The sequence below is a fragment of the Trachurus japonicus genome, chromosome 16 (assembly GCF_045865225.1).
Source record: "Trachurus japonicus isolate A0001 chromosome 16, Traja_1.0".
Classification (NCBI taxonomy): Eukaryota; Metazoa; Chordata; class Actinopteri; order Carangiformes; family Carangidae; genus Trachurus; species Trachurus japonicus.
This window is the reverse complement of record NC_140922.1, coordinates 15,856,246-15,875,873: the sequence shown is the minus strand read 5'-3', so window position 1 is coordinate 15,875,873 and position 19,628 is coordinate 15,856,246. Positions and strand designations below refer to the sequence as shown.

General features: G+C 40.4%; 3 protein-coding genes across 8 annotated transcripts in view; 2 read left to right on the top strand and 1 right to left on the bottom strand.

Annotated features, from left to right (window-relative positions):
- The window catches only part of plekhg4b (pleckstrin homology domain containing, family G (with RhoGef domain) member 4B), a 35,766-nt gene extending 22,955 nt beyond the window's left edge, over window positions 1-12,811 (top strand). For 3 of the 6 annotated variants that reach the window (XM_085802067.1, XM_085802068.1, XM_085802065.1), the window contains exons 6-24: window positions 431-524; window positions 1,082-1,168; window positions 1,440-1,556; window positions 1,873-1,971; window positions 2,241-2,383; window positions 2,484-2,622; window positions 2,733-2,855; window positions 2,978-3,142; window positions 3,670-4,541; window positions 4,693-4,942; window positions 5,290-5,379; window positions 5,932-6,156; window positions 6,343-6,513; window positions 6,603-6,780; window positions 6,917-7,033; window positions 7,233-7,511; window positions 8,387-8,640; window positions 10,995-11,064; window positions 12,412-12,811. In XM_085802067.1, the coding sequence (XP_085658193.1) occupies window positions 431-524; window positions 1,082-1,168; window positions 1,440-1,556; window positions 1,873-1,971; window positions 2,241-2,383; window positions 2,484-2,622; window positions 2,733-2,855; window positions 2,978-3,142; window positions 3,670-4,541; window positions 4,693-4,942; window positions 5,290-5,379; window positions 5,932-6,156; window positions 6,343-6,513; window positions 6,603-6,780; window positions 6,917-7,033; window positions 7,233-7,511; window positions 8,387-8,640; window positions 10,995-11,039 (3,448 nt within the window). In that variant the 3' untranslated portion in view covers window positions 11,040-11,064; window positions 12,412-12,811. The remainder of the gene's footprint in view (window positions 1-430; window positions 525-1,081; window positions 1,169-1,439; window positions 1,557-1,872; window positions 1,972-2,240; window positions 2,384-2,483; window positions 2,623-2,732; window positions 2,856-2,977; window positions 3,143-3,669; window positions 4,542-4,692; window positions 4,943-5,289; window positions 5,380-5,931; window positions 6,157-6,342; window positions 6,514-6,602; window positions 6,781-6,916; window positions 7,034-7,232; window positions 7,512-8,386; window positions 8,641-10,994; window positions 11,065-12,411) is intronic. The other 3 variants (XM_085802070.1, XM_085802071.1, XM_085802066.1) reach the window with 1 other exon arrangement.
- On the bottom strand, window positions 12,652-16,991 carry LOC146972165 (uncharacterized). The gene is made up of 6 exons (XM_085802072.1): window positions 16,871-16,991; window positions 16,069-16,237; window positions 14,100-14,219; window positions 13,888-13,944; window positions 13,678-13,788; window positions 12,652-13,538 (listed from the first exon to the last, which is right to left on the bottom strand). The coding sequence occupies exons 2-6, from the start codon at window positions 16,222-16,224 to the stop codon at window positions 13,440-13,442; spliced, it is 543 nt and encodes a 180-aa protein (XP_085658198.1). The 5' UTR covers window positions 16,225-16,237; window positions 16,871-16,991; the 3' UTR covers window positions 12,652-13,439.
- Window positions 16,992-17,235: 244 nt separating this feature from the next.
- On the top strand, window positions 17,236-18,884 carry LOC146972164 (uncharacterized). The gene is made up of 7 exons (XM_085802063.1): window positions 17,236-17,318; window positions 17,402-17,567; window positions 17,714-17,806; window positions 18,039-18,095; window positions 18,231-18,344; window positions 18,445-18,558; window positions 18,645-18,884. The coding sequence occupies exons 2-7, from the start codon at window positions 17,406-17,408 to the stop codon at window positions 18,672-18,674; spliced, it is 570 nt and encodes a 189-aa protein (XP_085658189.1). The 5' UTR covers window positions 17,236-17,318; window positions 17,402-17,405; the 3' UTR covers window positions 18,675-18,884.
- Window positions 18,885-19,628: the final 744 nt, after the last annotated feature.

Below are 19,628 nucleotides of genomic sequence, written 5' to 3'. Positions count from 1 at the left end.
TCACACAATATTTGTCAGCATTTATCACACTGTCTATAAAGACATATTTTACATAAATACCTCCGTTATATTTTAATAAAAAAGTGACAATTACATTGTTGTAAAACAGTTATTGTATTATATTTTGTTGTATTATTACTTTTAAGTAAAGTCAGCATTTTAGTAAAATGAATTATTTGTGAACTTGAGAATGAAAAATCAGCTGTTTTACAGTCAGGTTGTTTCTAGCAGGCTTGTTTGTTCATCCATAACTTTTGTAAAGCAATCAAATACCTACACGCACCAAGGCTGCACAGACGAAATGTCTCTTAACCAGGAAACCTTGTTTATCAGCCAGCAGCACCAACTGCATTGCTTAGAGAATATACCATAGTATTGCACACAGCTGCTTGACAAAGGCATGCACTAACCTTTAATGCTTTGGTTTTAGAAAAGAAAGGCGTCATCAAGGCCTGACTGTTGTAATAGACAGCAGGAGGCAGCAGCCCGTTCCAGCCCTGTTGGCATCGCTGTCTGAACTGCAGGTGAGCCCACAGTGGAAAATATGTAATTACCCTCCAACACGCCCAAAGAGTTTTCAGGCTCTGCTAAATCCAGTTGTCCTGTCCCTGTAATGCTCTTTCTCTTCCCTCTCTTTTTCTGGGTTTCTACACCATGAAATTCCTCACACATAGTTTGTATTGTTTTATCTCTCGGTCTCTGACTGACACATTGTGTTTTGTTTTTTGTTAAAGGGCACACCTTAAATTGGTAGAGACTGCACTTCCAAGACATTTTTGTGAAAAAGGCTGGCCTAGGGCTCTTGTGGAGAAGCCTGTGCTTACTTGTCTGTTTTTAACCACACACTGGGAGTGGGTTGGCAGTAGCCGGCTCGTCAGAGACGTATCATCATGTTATGATGATGAGTTCTCTGATGTAAGGCTGATAATTCTGTAAACCACAACACATGCACAACTCACTTTAAACGCCTATTTTTCAGTATTTAGCCGTTCTTGGAAATGTGCTCATCTTGTGATGTTGTTTTCTTAATTTTAAGAGACTTTAAAAATGGCATGTGCATGTTTTGTTCTTGTTTTTTCAGGCTTTGATACCAAATGCACTTTACTCTGTACTCTTCCTGGTGGACAAGGAAGCAGCAGCTAAACCTGAGCGAGACATCGGTGTGCAGGTAAATAAAGGCTTTTATTTGAGGTTTGTCAAATAAAGTCATGTATTTGTGTTGTTGAGTGCTAAATCCAAATAGATTTGATAAGAAAGAAGACTCAAATTTGACAAATCCCTATCTAATATCACTGCTATAGGCCATGATGACAGAGATTAGTGGTGAGCAGGGATTGGCCTTTGGACATTTAAGATACAGAAGCTTTGAAAGAGGACAGGAGACACTGAGACCTGAGTGTGTGTTCACGTTTGTTTTTGTTGTTTTTGTCTCGTCACAGACTGAGACGCTGTCCTCTCTAAAGGCCCTGCTGAAACACATCGACCAAACCCAGCTCACACGAGACTTGGAGGGCACCTTCCACTACGACCACAACCACTGGATCCACTTCAGACAGGTGGGTGTGACGGCAGCCCACAATGTGCAGTTTTAAACCTACTTTAAGGCTTGGAAAGGGTGGAGGATTTCAGTTTACCGTTTGACGCTTGTTTTTCATAAGCAAAAAGAGAAAATTATACTATTTGCTGTTTTGCCAAGGTTATGTTTAGCTACAACAAACAGCTTTCCTGGGCCAGTTGAAACGTGATCAGTTTCAGATATGGGAATATGACTTCTCTGACTCAGCTTGGACAGGGACAGTCCTCTACTTTTCACCAAACACTGCTAATTATCCCCTCTGTCTCTTTCTCTTTTTCTCCATCCTTCTTTCACAGAAAATTGAACCATTTGCCAGCAGTTGTAGCGCAGCCATCTCCTCCCTGCAGGAGTCCATTAGCACACTGAGCAACAGCGGCAACCTGAAGACCTCAAAGGTCAGACCCAGCCCCTGCAGGCAGTCTGGCCTTGTGATTTATGTGTGTCCACTGACACACAATAGCTCACTGCTGGAGTAAACAACTGAGGATTTTGTTTTATGGTTAACGACCATGATGTTTGTGCAGTGGAGATCAATAACCTTGACAGGATTTTGTTTTGAGTTTAAAACTGAGCAGATGTGTCTCTACTTATGTTGTTTGTTTAGATCCACTTTTGGAAATGTATTGTCATGTAATTACTTTGTGTGTGTGTGTGTTTGATTCAGGAAGTGTCTGAGGTGATGGAGCAGCAGAGGCATCTGATGAAGTGTGTGTTAGACGACACTCGTCTCAACAGACTGCGTCTAGAGGGAGGAACTGTCCTTGCCCGCATCAGGAAGGAAGAGGCCTGTGACAATGAAAACTACAGGTACTACAGGAGGAGGGAATGGATTCTCGGACATTATTATGGGTTGTGCCTGTGATGATAAAAATAAAACATCAACTTCCCATTACCTCATCTTTTTCAGAGATGCTGTAGACATGTTGAATGCACTGTACAACCAAGTGGATGAAGAGGTTCATAAGCTTGTGATCCTGTCCAACAAGTCTCAGAAACAGTTAGAGAGTCTGCTGGAGGTTCGCAGGTTTGAAGAACAAACACAACAGGTGACTTGTTTCTCTTCACATATGGTCATCTCTGCTGCAGATTTTTTTTACTTATCCCTCAACAAAAAGATTTGGGAAACAAATCCCTGAAAACTCCTCTCTCCTTTCAGATCAAACTCTGGTTCAGTGTTGAAGGAGAGAAGCAGCTCGTGCCCTTGGAATCACTCACTCTGTCTGTGGACAAAATTAAGGAGATGAGAGAGAGCTTGGATCAGTTTCTGCAGGAATCTGTGGTAAATAGTGCAAAAAATATGCTTCCATAACAAATGTTAAACCTTCTATGCGTAAATTAGTTTTTATATCTAACTTCCAGAAGACAGTCAGTGCTAAATTGATCTCTCCTTTATCCTGACAGCACCAACAGAGGCTGGGCCTTCAGCTTGTCAAAGAGTCTCCGGAGTCTCTTCCAGGCTCGGCTCTTCTCGACTTCAAGCAGCATCTGGGATCCATCCTGAGCAGAGTGGAGCGGAGGAAGGCCCAGCTAGACATCCTCACCAACCTGCACGAGTTTTATGACTCAGTAAGTGTAAAAAAAAATCATGTCTGTGCTCTGGCCATAGTTACGTCACAGTTCACATTTGGATTTCAGGATTCATCCAAAACACCTTATGTTTTCCAGTATAATTTCCCCTTAGTTCAAGGAGTGTTGCACAGATTCTCTTCAGGTGTTTCCCCTAAATCAAGGAATACAAGTTATTCTGTTTAAAGTAATGAAAAATATTTTATAGAGGAAAGGTTTTACCATGGAGACTCTTTTTTTTGCTGGTATTAGTACCTTTGATACTTGTTACCACTTGACCAACTTTAAAGGAGTTTGCTCCCATCCCTAACTTGACCATACTTTGACTATAGTTGACCAGAGGAAGTACAAGAGCAAGATTAGGAAGAAAAATTACTACTCTGGAAAATCTCATTGTGCAACTGCCCCTAACATGTTCTCTAATGCAGAGTTGCCTTAAAGCTAGAATCTGATCTTTGATCTAATATCGACATACTACTCTATTACTATCACTTTACTTTATTACCACCACTGTTTCAAACCTCCAGGCAAACCAGTGGATGGACCATTGTCAGGATTATTTCCATCAACTCAGCATGGACGGTGCAGGCGACGGACTTTCACCATCTGTGGTTCAGAACCTGCAGGATTACTACACCGAGGCCTCCAAGTTCTCCATGGACAACTTCAGCAGCCTCAACAGCATGGTGCTCTCCCTGGACAGTCCTCAGCAGCTGCAGCAGTGGACCACGGTGTGGCACAAATGTCAGCAGACCAAACAGCAGCTGGAAGAGACCTTGGCCCGAGCCATGACGGCAGCGCAGGGCTCCGCGGCTGGCGACGGAGCGGCTCCTTCAAAGACCGCAGAGAGTCAGATGGCCACGACAGAGCAGCATGGAGCTAATGGGTGTGTGCTTTTACCTGGGATGATTGCACCGTTGACTTTTGAGGATAACAAGCCTCATTCTGCCGGGCCTTTCTCCAAAAGTCCCTCCAGTACGATCTCCTCCTCCTCACACTTCACCTTCCCTCCCGACTGTGACGGCAAACTGAGGCAGAGTCCGTCCATGTTCGACGACACGGACAGCGACTGCACCATCGACTCGACCATCTCCTGCCACTCGGAGCCTGTCTACACCGGGGCCGCCCGCCTCCGCAAGCAGCCGATGAAGAAGATCATGAAGAAGACCGTGAGCTACGAGCTGATGCAGAGAGACGGCGGCCATTCGGATGTCAGCCACATTCACGGCTACACGGGGGTGTACATCAAGGGCTTGGAGGTGGCGAACAACGTGTCGGCGGAGAAGAAGCTGCAGAGGCCCGATGTGATGAGCCCTGCGTTGGGACGGAGCCGCAGCATGTCCACGCCCACCAGGACCCATAGCAGACGCAGCGACGGAGACGGCAAGAAGCAGAGCAGGTGAGCAGGGGAACCACTGATACCGGGACATTACTTTGTTTGTGTGTGTGTGTGTGTAGCACAAAAATATATGTGTATGTGTACAGAAAATGAGAGATATGACCAAATACAAAGCCAATCATCACATTGTTTATGTGTTTCTGTTCACCAGTAAAGTGCAGCACATCATGGATGAGATGATCTCCACAGAGAGGGAGTATGTGCGGTCTCTCAGCTACATCATTGAGCACTATTTCCCCGAAATGGAGCGCCTGGATGTGCCCCAGGACCTGCGGGGGAAACGCAGCATCATTTTCGGGAATGTGGAGAAGCTTTGGGACTTCCACAGTCAGTACTTCCTGAAGGAACTGGAGTCCTGTGCCCACTCCCCGCTGTCCATCAGCAGCTGTTTTCTCCGACACGTGAGTCCACACAGTGAATCAGTCAAGTCAGTCGGCCCTCAGGCAGCGCGCTGACAGCTTAAAAACAGCACTCGGGTCTGGTGGCTCAGTGATAATGTGTTTACCTGTCGGTCGTGACTTTTCCTAAAACAACTTCATGCATACGTTCCCAGTGTAGCGCCACGGTTTCACTCTCACGCCACCCATGTGTTTAAGTCACTTGTCGGCATCATAATGAGCGTAACTGATGGCGGAATCCATACGATTACATTTACACTCTCTTTGCAGCTCAATCATTCATAGCATACTGAAATGTCAGCGTGCGTTTTACTGTAGTGGGTGTTGTAACATGTCAATCTCGTGTGTAGGAGGATCAGTTTGGAATGTATGCTCTCTACAGCAAGAACAAGCCCCAGTCGGACGCCCTGCTCTGCAGCCATGGGAACGAATTCTTTAAGGTACTTCTGAAAACCCTTACATTCCTCAGTTAACGCATCATCAAATGACATTTTGCATACTCCCGGCCACAAAAATGGGTCATATCATAGATGAAAGAAGCTTCACTCTGTCAAGGCCAAACTCACAATATTAACAATGCACACACAAGAGCCCTGGAAGCACTTTGAAATGACCAATGCTGCCAGTTTAACGCTCATTACAAATGTATGTGTGTGGTGAGATTCTAACCCCACTCTTTTATTTACATAGACATTTGGAAACCATCTGTAGTTTTTCTTCATGTTATTCAGTCATATTTTCTCACAATACTGTAACAACCAAGGGTATGGCATACTTTTATGAAACGTTTGTTTGTTCCCTAGTATTATTGGATTTTTAAAACTCTTTGATAGCAGAAGTTTATTATTGGTCAGGCTCTAAAACAAAGCCTGAACTCAACAGTACACACCTACTGTATAAACCTAACAAGAATCACAATATTTCTGATATTAGCCCCACATTGTTACACTGGTATTAACATTAACGGTCATCCTCGCTATGTGTCTCTCCAGAATAAGCAAATGGAGCTCGGGGACAAGATGGACCTGGCGTCCTACCTGTTGAAGCCCATACAGAGGATGAGCAAATACGCCCTGTTGCTGAAAGACCTGATAAAGGAGTGCAGCCAGTCCCAGGAGCAGGAGCTGAGTGACCTCCGCACCGCTGAAGAGCTGGTCAAGTTTCAGCTTCGCCACGGCAACGACCTGCTGGCGATGGATGCCATTCGGGGCTGTGATGTAAGCAGTTATTCATGAGCACAGGGCCATGTGCAGCTGTTATTAGGGAATATTTTCCCTAGGCCATTACACTTATTTTGGAGTTGGAGGTCATGGTGTTGTGTATACAGTAGAGTGAGGTTAGATCCCCATCAGGAATTGTATTGTTCTGTCTGACGCATGTGACCGGTCGTGTTTCCTCTTCAGGTGAACCTAAAAGAACAGGGTCAACTCCGCTGCCAGGATGAGTTCATAGTCTGGTGTGGACGCAGGAAATACCTCCGCCATGTCTTCTTGTTTGAAGACCTCATCCTCTTCAGCAAGACCAAGAAGATAGAGGGAGGATATGACATTTACATCTACAAACAGTCCTTCAAAGTAAGAATTTATTGTTTTGAGGGGCCGTCTTTGGACTGTTTGTATGAGGGCAGTAAATGTAATGTTTTTTTTTATTCTTTTCTGTTTAGACAGCAGAGATAGGTATGACTGAAAACGTTGGTGACAGCGGCCTCCGTTTTGAGATCTGGTTCCGTCGGAGGAAGTCGCAGGACACGTTTATACTTCAAGCCAGCTCTTCAGAGGTCAAGGCGGTTTGGACCGCCATTATTGGCAAGATCCTGTGGAGGCAGGCGCTCAGAAACAGAGGTATGTATCCCCTGTCATCCAGTTGTGCACAAGCTATTCCCTGCATGGGTCTTTACAAATAAAGTAAAAAATAAATCTCTGACCAGGTAACATTTGGATTTTATAAATAAAGAAAGATATTTTTTTGGGAATTCAGAGTTGCGCATGCGGGAGATGGTTTCAATGGGGATTGGAAGCAAACCTTTCATGGACATCAAGCCTAGTGATGCAGCCATCAGCGACAGAGCCATTGACTATATAATGAAGGGGTCAGGTGAGCTCGATTCAAATGATGTAATCAAACCCTACTGAATTTTAGGGATCATCACAGTAAATATTGTACTTAGCAGCTCTTGATTTAATCTGAGATGCTATAAAAACACATCAATCATCACCAATTAAAAAAAGCCTCTCTCCATACCTTCACGTCACTTTTGATCTGACGGCTCACTGTGTTTTTTCTCTATCTGCAGAATCCAGGACCAGAGCCTCCATCGCCGTGCCCTCGTTTGAACACTGCACTTCGTTTAAGAGACCTCACTCCACCATCTCCAACAGCAGCACCTCCTCCTCCAGCAGCCAGTCGTCCTCCTCCCTGCTGGGCTCCCTCAATCTCCACCTGTGCTCTTCGCCCTCTCACCCACACACACATCCGTACCCAGTGACCACCGTTCCCTCCTTTGCCCAGTGGCCGTATGACTGCATAGAGGAGGACGAGCTGGAGCAGGACACAGGGAGTCAGCCCTCCATGAGTGAGTGGCTATTTTCAGTTTGATAACGCTTGTTTTGGTTTAATAATTGGATAACTTAAAAAATGGAGCAGATACAGAAATACCTTGGTTGATTTGGGTGAAATATTTGATTTTTAATTTTCCTAATCTGCAGCACATTATGCCTTCTCTATATCTATATTTATTATATATACACAAGAATATCATGTAATGTTAAAGCTATGGTCTACGATTTGAAAGATTGATCATTATTATTAACGTCATTTAGATGGTGGTTTTGGCCCTATAGCACGACCTACACAATGTGAAGAGCAAAAGGAGTGAAAAAAATCCATTCTCTCTAGCGGCTGCAGGCCTGCAGAGAAATTGACCAATAGGGCAATTTCTCTCTCATACCCTCCATCCAATCCCCTCGACTCCCCTGCTCCTCATTGCGCCTCATCCCCACCCCCTTCCGCTTTTTTCAAATCTTTCTCATCGTCTTTCAAATCGTAGACCATAGCTTTAAGTGCCGGAATCTGTATCAACCTACAGAGAGACATCAAAATGTGGACTGACAAAAAAAACAACAATAAAAAAACAGTTTGAACAATTGAAAATATCTATGTATTATAATTTGGCATTTATCAATTGAAGTATAGATTATATACTTATATATATAGATAAATTAAGTAAAGATAAACACAATCAAAGGTTATTAAAATGTTAGATAAAAACAGCAGCAAGCAACAAGTAAACAGGATAAATTACACCAGTAGGGGGCGCTAAAGTCCAAATATTTTAAATCCACACCAGAGTTTTAACAATAAAAGCTTTGAAAACCCACTTAATGTAATGTAGCTCTGTCTGATATATTAATTAAGTATTAATGTGTGTTTGTCATTGTTGTGTCACAGTCACTGAAAGCTCAGAGACGTCATCCCAGTGCACCTCGAGTGACAGTGTAACAGGGCTCAGCACCGTCACCGTAGCCACGCACCCCAGCATCGTCATGGACTCCTACAACAACAACAACAACAACAACGATGATGATGATGATGATGAGCCCTCTTTCCTCTGCTCCTCCACGCCTCCCTCCTCCATAGCGTCTCCTTCAATTTTCCAGAAAGATGAAGACCTCCAGCCACAGGGCACCAAGTTCATCACAGCAGTGAGTATTTGATTATCTTCTTCATTATGTTGTCATACTGCATATCATCATACATACATATCTTTACATCTTGTGTCTCTCTGGGAAATCCTGCGTTGTTGTGTTTTATTTCGTGTTCGAGTATTTTTGTATTTTGTGTGCTATTCCTCTAATTATAGGCCAGGTGTGCACTGGGGTGTAGGACAGTTCACCAGATAAACTGGTTTGTTTTTGATGATGATTCCTTTATTGTCTAATTGTATCAAAATACATGTAATCTACTCACATGTTCATCTTAAGTTCTCCTGTGATATTTTTGTTTTGCTATTTATGCTGTAAAGACATTAAAAAATATACTAATATAGTCAATGGGAAATGAAGGTCAAAATGCACTATACTTAAAGGGGTAGTTCAACATTTTTGGCAAATTTGCCTATTGCTATTGTAGCCAATGTCATATCTGGCCCTCTGCGTTGTGTTTCTCACGGCCTGCCCTAGGTGGGGTTCGGTCCCACGACCTCCCGCACCGGAGGCGACAATGCTAACCTCTTCGCCAAGAGGTTGACAACCACTTGGCGGGTTGGTTAGCACGTCTTTTATGGGTGGAGTGAGTGCACATCCGTTACACTATGATCCCTATAGTCATAGGAGTAGGTTCTGCTGCTCAGTGAACACAATGGAGATGAATGCTACAGGTCCCCTGCCCCTCAAAATTTAACTAAATACACAATCCAACAACTCCAAAACACTCTCGTGGAGAACTTGTGACCTCATGTATTACGACACATGAAGCAAATACTCGGAACTACTTGCACTCCGCCCAGCAGCCGTGTCTGGGATGTAGTTCCGGCTATGCATTTTCCTCAAAAACAACTCCATCTCGTAATGTTACATTACTATTTCATAGCGTGGTGAATGTGAACGTTTTGGAGTTATTGGATTGTATATTTGATGAGTTTTGAGGGACAGGGGAGCTTGTACCGTTCACCTCCATTGTGTCCTCTGCCCTGTGGATCTCAAAACAACAAGCACTGACAATTAAAGGTAATGAACCTACTACCCCTATGACTATAGGGATTATGGCAATCAGCGGATTTGCCAAAATGTCGAACTATCCCTTTAAATCAGAAAGTTTTTTTAGCTGTAACTTGCAGTACTGCAGTAATTCTACAACTGCATTAGTTTAAGTTATTAGGCCTACATGTATTGAGTTGGAAAATAACTCTATTCCCACTCATTATTGTATATTTTGTATAAATACATCTTTTTCTAATGTTTATGTTCATTTTTCTTTGGTCGGACAGATTGATATCTGTTCTATTCTATATGGTGCCTTGGCAGCAAAACAGAACAAACAAAAACACTGTCACTTTACTTTTTTGTGGTTTGAAAAAGACACTGATGCTGAAATATGAATAATAAAATCTAAGCTTTTGCGATCATATCATTCTAAGTTGCTCCTGCTTTCTGGATGTTGCCGTTCTCCTTCTGCCGTCACACATCAACAATGACAAGAATAAGCGACAGATGAATTTCAGCACTGAATGAAAATGTTTAGACAAAATCTATTTGTCTGAAGAAGCCAGGAACATATTGTGTGACTTTCAAGACTGATTACATCTCCTATTTAACTCCAGTGACTGTGTAAAGTTTACCTGTTCATTGTGGACAGACAGCAGACGATATCTTGTGGTGTGAAAAGATATAAAGCGTGTTGAATTCAAGTCTCTCACCTGATGAATCCAGGGACGGTTTCACAAAGTTATTTCAGACTGTGGTCTGTAGTGAGAGGCCAGTGGCCTGTTTCAAAGTTGTCTCTATAGCGTGAGGCCAGTTAATGTAGCTAATAGATTAGTTTAATGTTAGTAAGACCGTTTCACAAGAATAAAGACGAACGTCTAACTTAGGTCTAAAACAGTGGTAACATGGTGACACCTGTGCAACAGGAAAGTGTCTCATGTAATTTGTGGTTTGCAAATATTGCTTTAGAGAGAGCAGTAAGAGGGGAAAGAGCCTTGATAGACCAAAATTACATTTTTAGATTGTTAAACAAGTTTTTCCAATAAAAAAGTCCTTGTAACTGTTTTCTAGATGTGATCCCTTTGTCTACCTTTTTGTTTTATTTTGAAAAGCAAATCTCAACTTGCCAAGAATTCATTGCACCACAGTCCAGTTTAAGATGTTTTGTGCAACAGATGAATTAAGATAATGATTCTGGCAACATGACTGGTCTGTCTGACAAGCAAACTGTAACCATGGCAGGAAAACTAACAGTTCATATGATCTGGTGTATTTTAAGTTAGATTTAGCATCTCAAGTGATAGACTTAGCACTTCGACTCACAACCTCTTTGCTGTTTTTTTTTTTTTTGCCAGAGCAAGACCTCTCATGTAGCAGTAGGCCTGTCTACTGTGGTCTGACTCAGAGCTGGGGGGTTTTAGCCCAGTAAGTAAGTCTGGCGTCACCAGAGTGGACGTATGTGTTGTTTCTTTCCTAAACCTCATTAACAAGTGTGAGGTGCCCGCCCTGAATACTAATAATCTGTGTGGAAATGTGCTTTGGTGCCTGTGCTGTGTGCTGCATGGCCGTGTGTCCTCCGAGGACTCTCGTCTTGACGGCTCGTTTGTTCTTGTGAATTTCTGCCTCTTCATTGGGTTTTTTCTTCCTTATCTCTCTCTCTGCATCTGGTTTTTTCTTCTTTTTTTTTGGCATGTGGGTGAAATGTGTGGTGTAAAATACCACTTGTTCTCACGGGTTTTACTGTATGTTTAAACATGCATGTTCATTTTGTTGGTTTGGAATTACGTTTGGGTTGAAAGGGTTTTTTTGTTGTTGAGTTTTGTGTTTTTAACAAATGTTATTTTAGTTTGTTTAATGTTCAAACTTAATTGAATCTAATGGGGAAAAAATGAATTTTAGACAGATGCAAATAATCACAGTATGTTCAAACATAAAATGCACAGAGTGAAATCAAGAGTGTTAAACTAAATAGCATTATGTAGAGTGACAAGGTTACATTTGCAGTAAAGTTTAAGCAGAACTCCAGTGTTGCAGGACCTATGGCAATAAAACACAATTTCACTATAACAGTGGGTAATAAGTTGTTGCTTTAAAGGTACAATGCAGGTGAGAAACATTCCAGTCCTAAATAGAAAATGTTTTTTTCTCCACTGTACATTTTCATAAAAGTTTTCCAAAATAACCACTTTCTCATTATAAATAACCTGAAATCTCCCTGGCTGCAGTTTAACTACAGAATAATTTCCTAGTCATTTTTCAAGCTCCAGTTGGTGATACAATTTTAGTAAATGTATCACTGTGTCTTTGCATGTCTAAGTAGCACATACTTCTAGTCAAACATGAAATAATATAATGATGATTATACTATACATAAAGTCAATCTTAAAGATACCCAACAGTAACCAACAGTAACCATCTAGACAAGACTGTTACTAAATGTTATCAACTTTATTTTAAAGAATGATCTATTCTCTAATTATGGTCATGTTTTGACGTCAAGAGAGTACCCTAGGTTCTCGACTTTGGTGGCTTTACTTATAAAAAGGGCAAAAGAGGAAAAGAGATTAGAGATAACAACTAAGATGTTACTGTAACTCACTCGAACATCTCCAGTTAACTCACATATGACATGTATAGTCTTCAAAACTGATGCTGTGTCATTTTTACATAATAACAAACCACTTCAGTGACAGTCTTTTTTATTGCATGAGATGAAATTACAATTAATTTTCTTTTTTTTAAAAATCCTGTTCTTTCCTCCTTTCTTCACAGCTGTGAAGGCTTCAGACTAATGCGACTTGACGCTGCTGCAGTTGGTTATCAGGACAAAGTGATGAAGAGGGACGAGGCCATCATCAGAGCACTGAGGCATCAATGGATGAAACTCAGCTATTTGACGTCATGTCACGATTTTTACTGTAAATTGGAAATTTGACACGTAACACACATAGTCATGATGGTACGTCAGCAGCCTGTACATTGTTTTGATGACATAGATATGAATCAGTGTTTATATTGTAGATGAGTTTTTTTATTATGTATTTTACAAAACAAACAAAAAAAGAACTACAGTAGCAGGCAGATCCTTGCAGACAATGTTGTATGTTCATACTTCTTCTGTCGCCAGTCCTGTGTTATGACACGTTTGTACAGATAATTAAAACGTTTAAAACATATCGTTGTATTCGTTTTGTCACATTAATGTTGAGCAAGGTTGAGCATGAAATTAAGAGTATTTGCATTATTTGCAAACAAAAGCTAAACCTCCAACGCACAAATTTCAAACTATTCACTGTTCAGAAAAGGCTTCTGTTGGTGAACCCTGCTGAAAGTGGGACTAAAGTAACAGATATTTCCACTGATAAATGAAGCTCGAGTGTAAAACCACACAGAGAACCATGCAGAAGACAGAGCTGCACTCCGAGACCCACTACTACCGTTACACGAAGAGACGCAGAGGTCGAGGGGAATGGAGAGTGGGGTTTCCTTCTCAGTAGAGAAACTGACATTTGTTGACCACAAAGCTCTTGTGTTATTAGTCTCAGTCAAACATCAGACACAGACCACAGCCCAGGCTGCTAAGCAGGGGTTTCAGCTCCAACACAGACAATCGAGACAGAGCTGAAAGCCACACATGTTCTATAGAAAAAGAAAAAGAAAAAAACGCTGATGTGGTGGTTGACTTAATTTACACACCAATTTATAGCTTTAGTCCTCTATATACATACAGCGATTTTAAAACATGACATTTTAAAACATGATATTCTCACATTTCCTCTTAAATATTGTCAGAAGCTTGATCAGGTTGACTTGGTGCGTTTCTCTTTAGCGAACCAGAAGCAGAGGACTGCAGAGAGGGAAACCTCAAGCCCCAACACACAAAGTACCAGAATCTCCATCTGTGGAGAAACATTAAGATCAACAAGTATACATGAATTCTATGGTAGTAAATACAATCAAATGTCTATTTAAAAAAAACAAGCCGTAATTCATTGAACTGCAAATGTTTTATTTGGTGTTATATTAGCATGTTCTTACCCAGTAATGTGCTACAGTTGTAACCCCTGAACCCTTAGACAGGTCAACGCCAATCAGACAGGATGCGACCACCGACACAGCAATACAGCTGCAGTTAACCCCAAAGGATACCTGGAACCCAGGCCATGCAGAAATCTTTCAGCTTGTATTTTATTTACCTTCATCGACTGTAAAGTGTTGTTTGTCAGCTTCTATTGAGGTGATACTTACAGGCAGTAATGATGGATATTTGAGCAGCAAGCTGGAAACAATCCCAGCAATGAAGAACTGCAAAGGAGGAAAGTTGACTTAATACATCAGTGCAAATTTACGTTATTGGACTTCTTCAAGTTGCACTCAAAACCTTATCATTTTATCAGCTTTACTCAATGCATTTCTTTTTTCAATATACAGTATATGCCCTTGATTGGGCAGAGACTTACAAGTGCTCCAGTCAGGGGTGAAAGTCTGAACAAAGTGAAAAAAGAGTTTCCCATATCCTGGGTCACAGCAAAGAGAACTCCCACTCCAACACTGAGGAAGCCGCTCACCATCTGCAGAGACTGACAGAGGAACAGATGCAAACAAATAAAAAAAAATCATATTTGTAGTAAAAAAAATACCATGGGATGAATGTATCGTCTTGCCTTCATTTGTATAAGAGTGAACAACTGAGAGATATTCACACATTGTGCAAAGGTGTTGAGCAACAGCCAATGCTTGGTTGGGGCTGTTGTAGTATGTGGCAGGACGACACATATTTTTGCATGAAAGTGCAAAAACATGAGTGCCTCAATGCAACATTAATACATTTATAAAGACTAAGAGGAGAACATTATCTGAGTCCCATTAATAAGTGTATTTCACTTTTTAAAATGCATGATCTGAGTAGGCCTATATTAAGTTATCTTAAATGGTTTTGCATATACATGATTCAGTGCAAAGGTTCATGCCAGTACTTGTCCTTACTGTAAATATTGTCATGCTCACTGAGTATAGACATTTTCTGGACTCTCTTCACTTCCTTTTTTATTTTGTTAACCTCTGTGTCATCTATGTTTCACTTCAAATTCCTGTTAAGTTTCCTGCCAGTTCTGAGCCACACCTGGTTGCCATCACCAATCATCCACTCAGTACTTATACACCTAGCATGCGATATATACCTACCTACCTTTTTTTGACCTCCTGTCTGTATTTTTGACCCTGCTCTATTTGGTACTTTTGTGGTTTTTGAACTTTTTGGACTGTTTTTGACTCTGTCGTTGCCTAGCCCCTCCCTGTACTTCAGCCCCACAAACTGCCTTTCTGCAATAAAGAGTGTTTGGTCTCTGCACTTGAGTCTCCAAGCCTGTTCGTTACAAATATGTCGTAATAATTACCCTGGGTTTGGAAACAATTACAAGCAAAATGTATTTATGTTCCTCAATTCAAAGGATGTCTCATGAGAAATGTAGTTTCCCCCGTCACTCAGTCTCCGTCTGCTCTATATTAATCTTTGTTGCGTAACTTCTTTACCGTCATTGACGTGTTTTTCTTGTAATAGCCATACTGTTTGCTGTGTTAGTAAGAAACACATCTGAGATCTTAAGCATTTGCAGCACAACCAAACATTTCCTGTTGTTGCTGCCCATCAGATTAAGAAGGGTTGTGTGGTAATTTGGACACATCTCTCTTATGTATGAGTTTGTGGTACCAAGCATACCTGTAAATACAATAATGTGTGTTTATAAGAATACAAAAAAAGTTAGTTCCTTCTTTCTGTGACTGTACACAACGTACACACTGCGCAGCAACACACCCCTGCACACTAAGTCTAAGGCTGATCTGACTATTAAAATGCATTACAAAATAATCTGATATAACAATATAATAATATTATATTCCCGCCACAGTGGGTCAGGAATATTTCATATATGGTTAAGAAAATCTCAATCCTGCAAAGTGTATAAGATCTGGGAAACCTTTCAGAGATATGTAGAAGAGGAACTACAGTTAAATAAATGTGATTATAGGATAATGACATGGGTTAAATATTAAATATCCTGCTCTGGTGCAGCTTGAGGATGAGGAGAGGATGTATACTGTATGTCCTGTATGTGCCTTCCATCAATTTGTGAATGTCTGTGTGTGCTTGTGTTTCAGGGTAAAGTCAGTCCATTTATCATACAAATGAGATTGTATGACTTACATTTCTCAAAAATGCATAAAATATAGAGAATTGGAATGCACCATCATTTCAGTGCAAACTCTGTGATGCTTACTCTGGCCAAATAAACATAATGAAACTTTAAAACAATCTGAAAAGTCTTGACTGAGGCTCACACTGCACACTAGTGTGGCTTGTTGTTACATGTGATTGCATTTATAAATTTCTGTGTATTTGCATTGAATGAGCTTTTTAAACAGTCTTACCCCCAACACAGCAGGCTGCTTCTGCATCAGGTCATACAGCGGTCCCTTTTCCTCTGGAAGAAACTCTGTGGCCATGTACTGTTGTTCCACAACAGATGGCTCCTCATATTGGTCCTCATCACCATCGATATTCATGTCAGGATTAGCACAGGCCATGGTGCTTCTCTATCTAAGGCGTGTGATAATACAATGATTTTTAAACATACTAATGCATTCTTTCATTTGTACTGTGGATCATTCAATACTGCATAGCCTTAAAAAAAAAAAACATTACTGAAACGTATGCATATGATATAATATCACTATGATAACCTGCTGAATCCAAGGTGTGATGTTTTTATCCACCCAACTTGTAAATCAAGTGGACAAGATGAACACAAGACTCAGAGAAATTGACTACAAAGTGCAGCTATGGGAACACTAAACAAACAGCCAAACAAAGAATAATCAATAAAATCACCTAGAGAGGTAGAATTTATTTTTTTATGGTTTCTTGTAGATGACAGAGATTAGATATTTAAATATTCGTCAGTGCTGAGTCTAGAATTGTGCAGCACTGGTTTTTCATAATTACTTTGCTTTGTTTCATTGATCAAACTGTATACAAATAAAATCCATTTCCATAAATAATGACGCAGCTTACTATAAAAGCATTCTGTTTGGGTCTTTTACAATTTACATTTAACATGCACAAAACTTGTATAGATACATGTGCAAATTCATATTCTGTAGAGAATATGATGTACAACAAACTTATTTTACTGCAATTCAGATTTCAGAAGATTTTAGATGGGATTCTTACCTGTTTTGGTTTGAGCGGTATCTAGTTCACCCTGTGTATCTGTCTCTCACAAATGTGTTGGTCTTCGGTATTTTCACTTCCCTGCACTAAACTGTGAAATGTGAGGTCACCTCACACGTTGACTTCCTCACTCTGCCTGGCCTCTTCATTGTTATCAAGATCGTCCTCAAGTTATATATTATGGTTCCATCACAAACAATTAACTACAAATTACTCTTTGCACATGCATTTTGTGGGTTTTCTTTTCTTTTTTGGCTTTTTGGAATTAGTGTGTGTGCATGTCTATTTGTGTGTGTGTGTATGTGTAAGAGTAAATGTCGTGGGGGTGTGGGTTGGGTTGACAGGTTGAGGAAGAGACAAAGACAACCAAGCCATTTCCTTTTCATATTTTTGTGACGACGCAGAGAATTTCACATCTGAATCAAGTTAAAAGGGGGAAAATAAAAAGGTAAGTTTCTGAAAACCTCAACAACGGATCACCAATAATACAAAACAACTGTAAAATGTCTTTTGCACTCATCCTGTTCACAGGAGAATGAAGAAGACATTTGTGTGTAATGAATCGATGGTCATCACGATTCCCATTGGGAGTCTCAGGGACGCTGGATCAGGTGCACTGATGCCAGAGAAGTTCCACTGTGTGTTCAGAGATTTCTACAAGGTCTTTGTTGTGAGGGGAAAACCTAAATCTGCTGGAGTAAGTTGATTTCTTTCCTGTACAGGTAGACATCCGTAGCACCATGCAAAATTTGGCATAAATTCACACAGTCGCAGTATTCTGAAACAGCATGTTTTCTTCTGTTTGTTTGTTTATTGATTATTTATCTCTCTTTTTTTCATAAGGCAGCCCAAGCTATGACTGGGGTGTTTATTTGCATTCTTGGTCTGATCACATCTGATGGGTTTATCACAGCACACACTTTGCCCTCTGTTCTGGTAAGTGGATTTCAGATAATAGAAACAACCAAAAATAATGCATCATTATTGCAAGAATTTGATCATTAAAATTGCAGTGCACTGAGAAAATTACATTTGCACTGTCACTGTGTGAGGAGGAACACCATGCATATGTGCTTTTGTAACACGTCTTATTGCATCCTCTTGCAGCATCTGTTTTATTTGTTATATTTATGTGTAAAATAACTTTTGTTTTATTATTATTGTATAGTTTGTGGTCTCTGGTATGGTGTGCTATGCTGCAGGAAAATTTCCAAACATGCATGTGGTGAGTAACTTAAAATAGATGGTTTTCTTTGCACGTGAAAACACCATCATGTAGGCTAAACTTTACAACTTGATCCACATGGACGTCTGTATAGAAATAAAAAACACGCTCAATGCAATGTAATGTTTTTTCCAGGCAAAGCTGTCATTCTCTCTGAACATCATCAGCTTCTTCTGGTCTATTGTGGCCTTCTCTTTCACTGCTATAAGTTTCGGCCATTACCCATTTGGCCCATATAGATCTACCACGGTAAAGAAAACACCATTACTATTTTTTGAGTCACCAATTGCACTCTGAAATACAAATGAAATGTGTGTCCACTTCTTATTATCTTTTAACTTGTTCATAGATGATGGGAATCTGTGGACTGATAATGAGTCTGCTGGTTGTTGAAAACATATTGGCCCTTTTCCTGATCTACTGGTTAAGTCAGGCGATTTGCAGACAACAGTTCAACTCTATGGTATGTTAGTTTCCTCTTATCCAGCTACATATTCTGTTATGTGAATCTTATTGTGTACATTGTAATAGTTTTCCTTTCTTTTACAGCCCATAATACTGCTGAAACAGGCAGACTGAATTTAAAGGTTTGATGGAGTTCAACAAGCAAATAACAAAAACCAAACCATCATATTTGTAACTGTGAACCTGCTGGTTGCATAAAAAGTTCATTGATGCCTAAATAGACTCTGAAGGTTATTATAGCACCTGTTTCTGAGATAAATATGGAGGAAATATGCAGACTGCGTTTCAATCTAATATGCCAATAAATTTCGTTGCTGTACAATCATTTTGTTTTGGGGGTTTGCTTCGTATTTCAGTACCCATTTATAATTGATTATTGATTATTATTATGACAACTCCTTCTATGATTTTCCTTAAGGTGTTTGATAATATAATGATTTTTAAAATACTGAATTGTTTTGTCATTTGTACTGTGTTAATTCTTTACTGCATAGCCTTATAAAAGTACAGACTGACTCGGAAAAGTAAAAGCTGTGTATGATATCACATGCTAGTCCAATGAGATGTTTTCTATGGGAAGACTAAACAAACAGCCAAGAAAATTCTGTTTCAACAACAATTGAAAGTGTGTTTGAGCTCATTTTACCATGTACCGGTAGCTACTTAATGGTTTTTCTACTACTGATGCGCAGGGGGTCAGAGGTGGGTGGGAGAAGGAGCTGTCTGTGACCATATGAAGAAAAGAGCAATACAATTTAAGATTTTACAGCGATTACATAGAGCCTATCCCCTCACCGCAGGCATTTCTTCAACCGCTCTCTTTCCCCTCTGTGTCTCAAGTGTAAAACTGATGTGGGAACTTTAACTCAATATATTGGGTTGAAATTATAAGTGAAATGGAGAGAATTGTTCATATTCATATAGAAATGGATCCCATGTCCCTGATTCTTGGCCTTCCATGTGACTGTTTAAAAACAGCAGTCAACAAAAGATTGTATAATATTCTAACGTTTGCAGCTATAGGAAAAATATTCTTTTGCAGTGGGTCAGTGACAAGGTTCCTTCTGT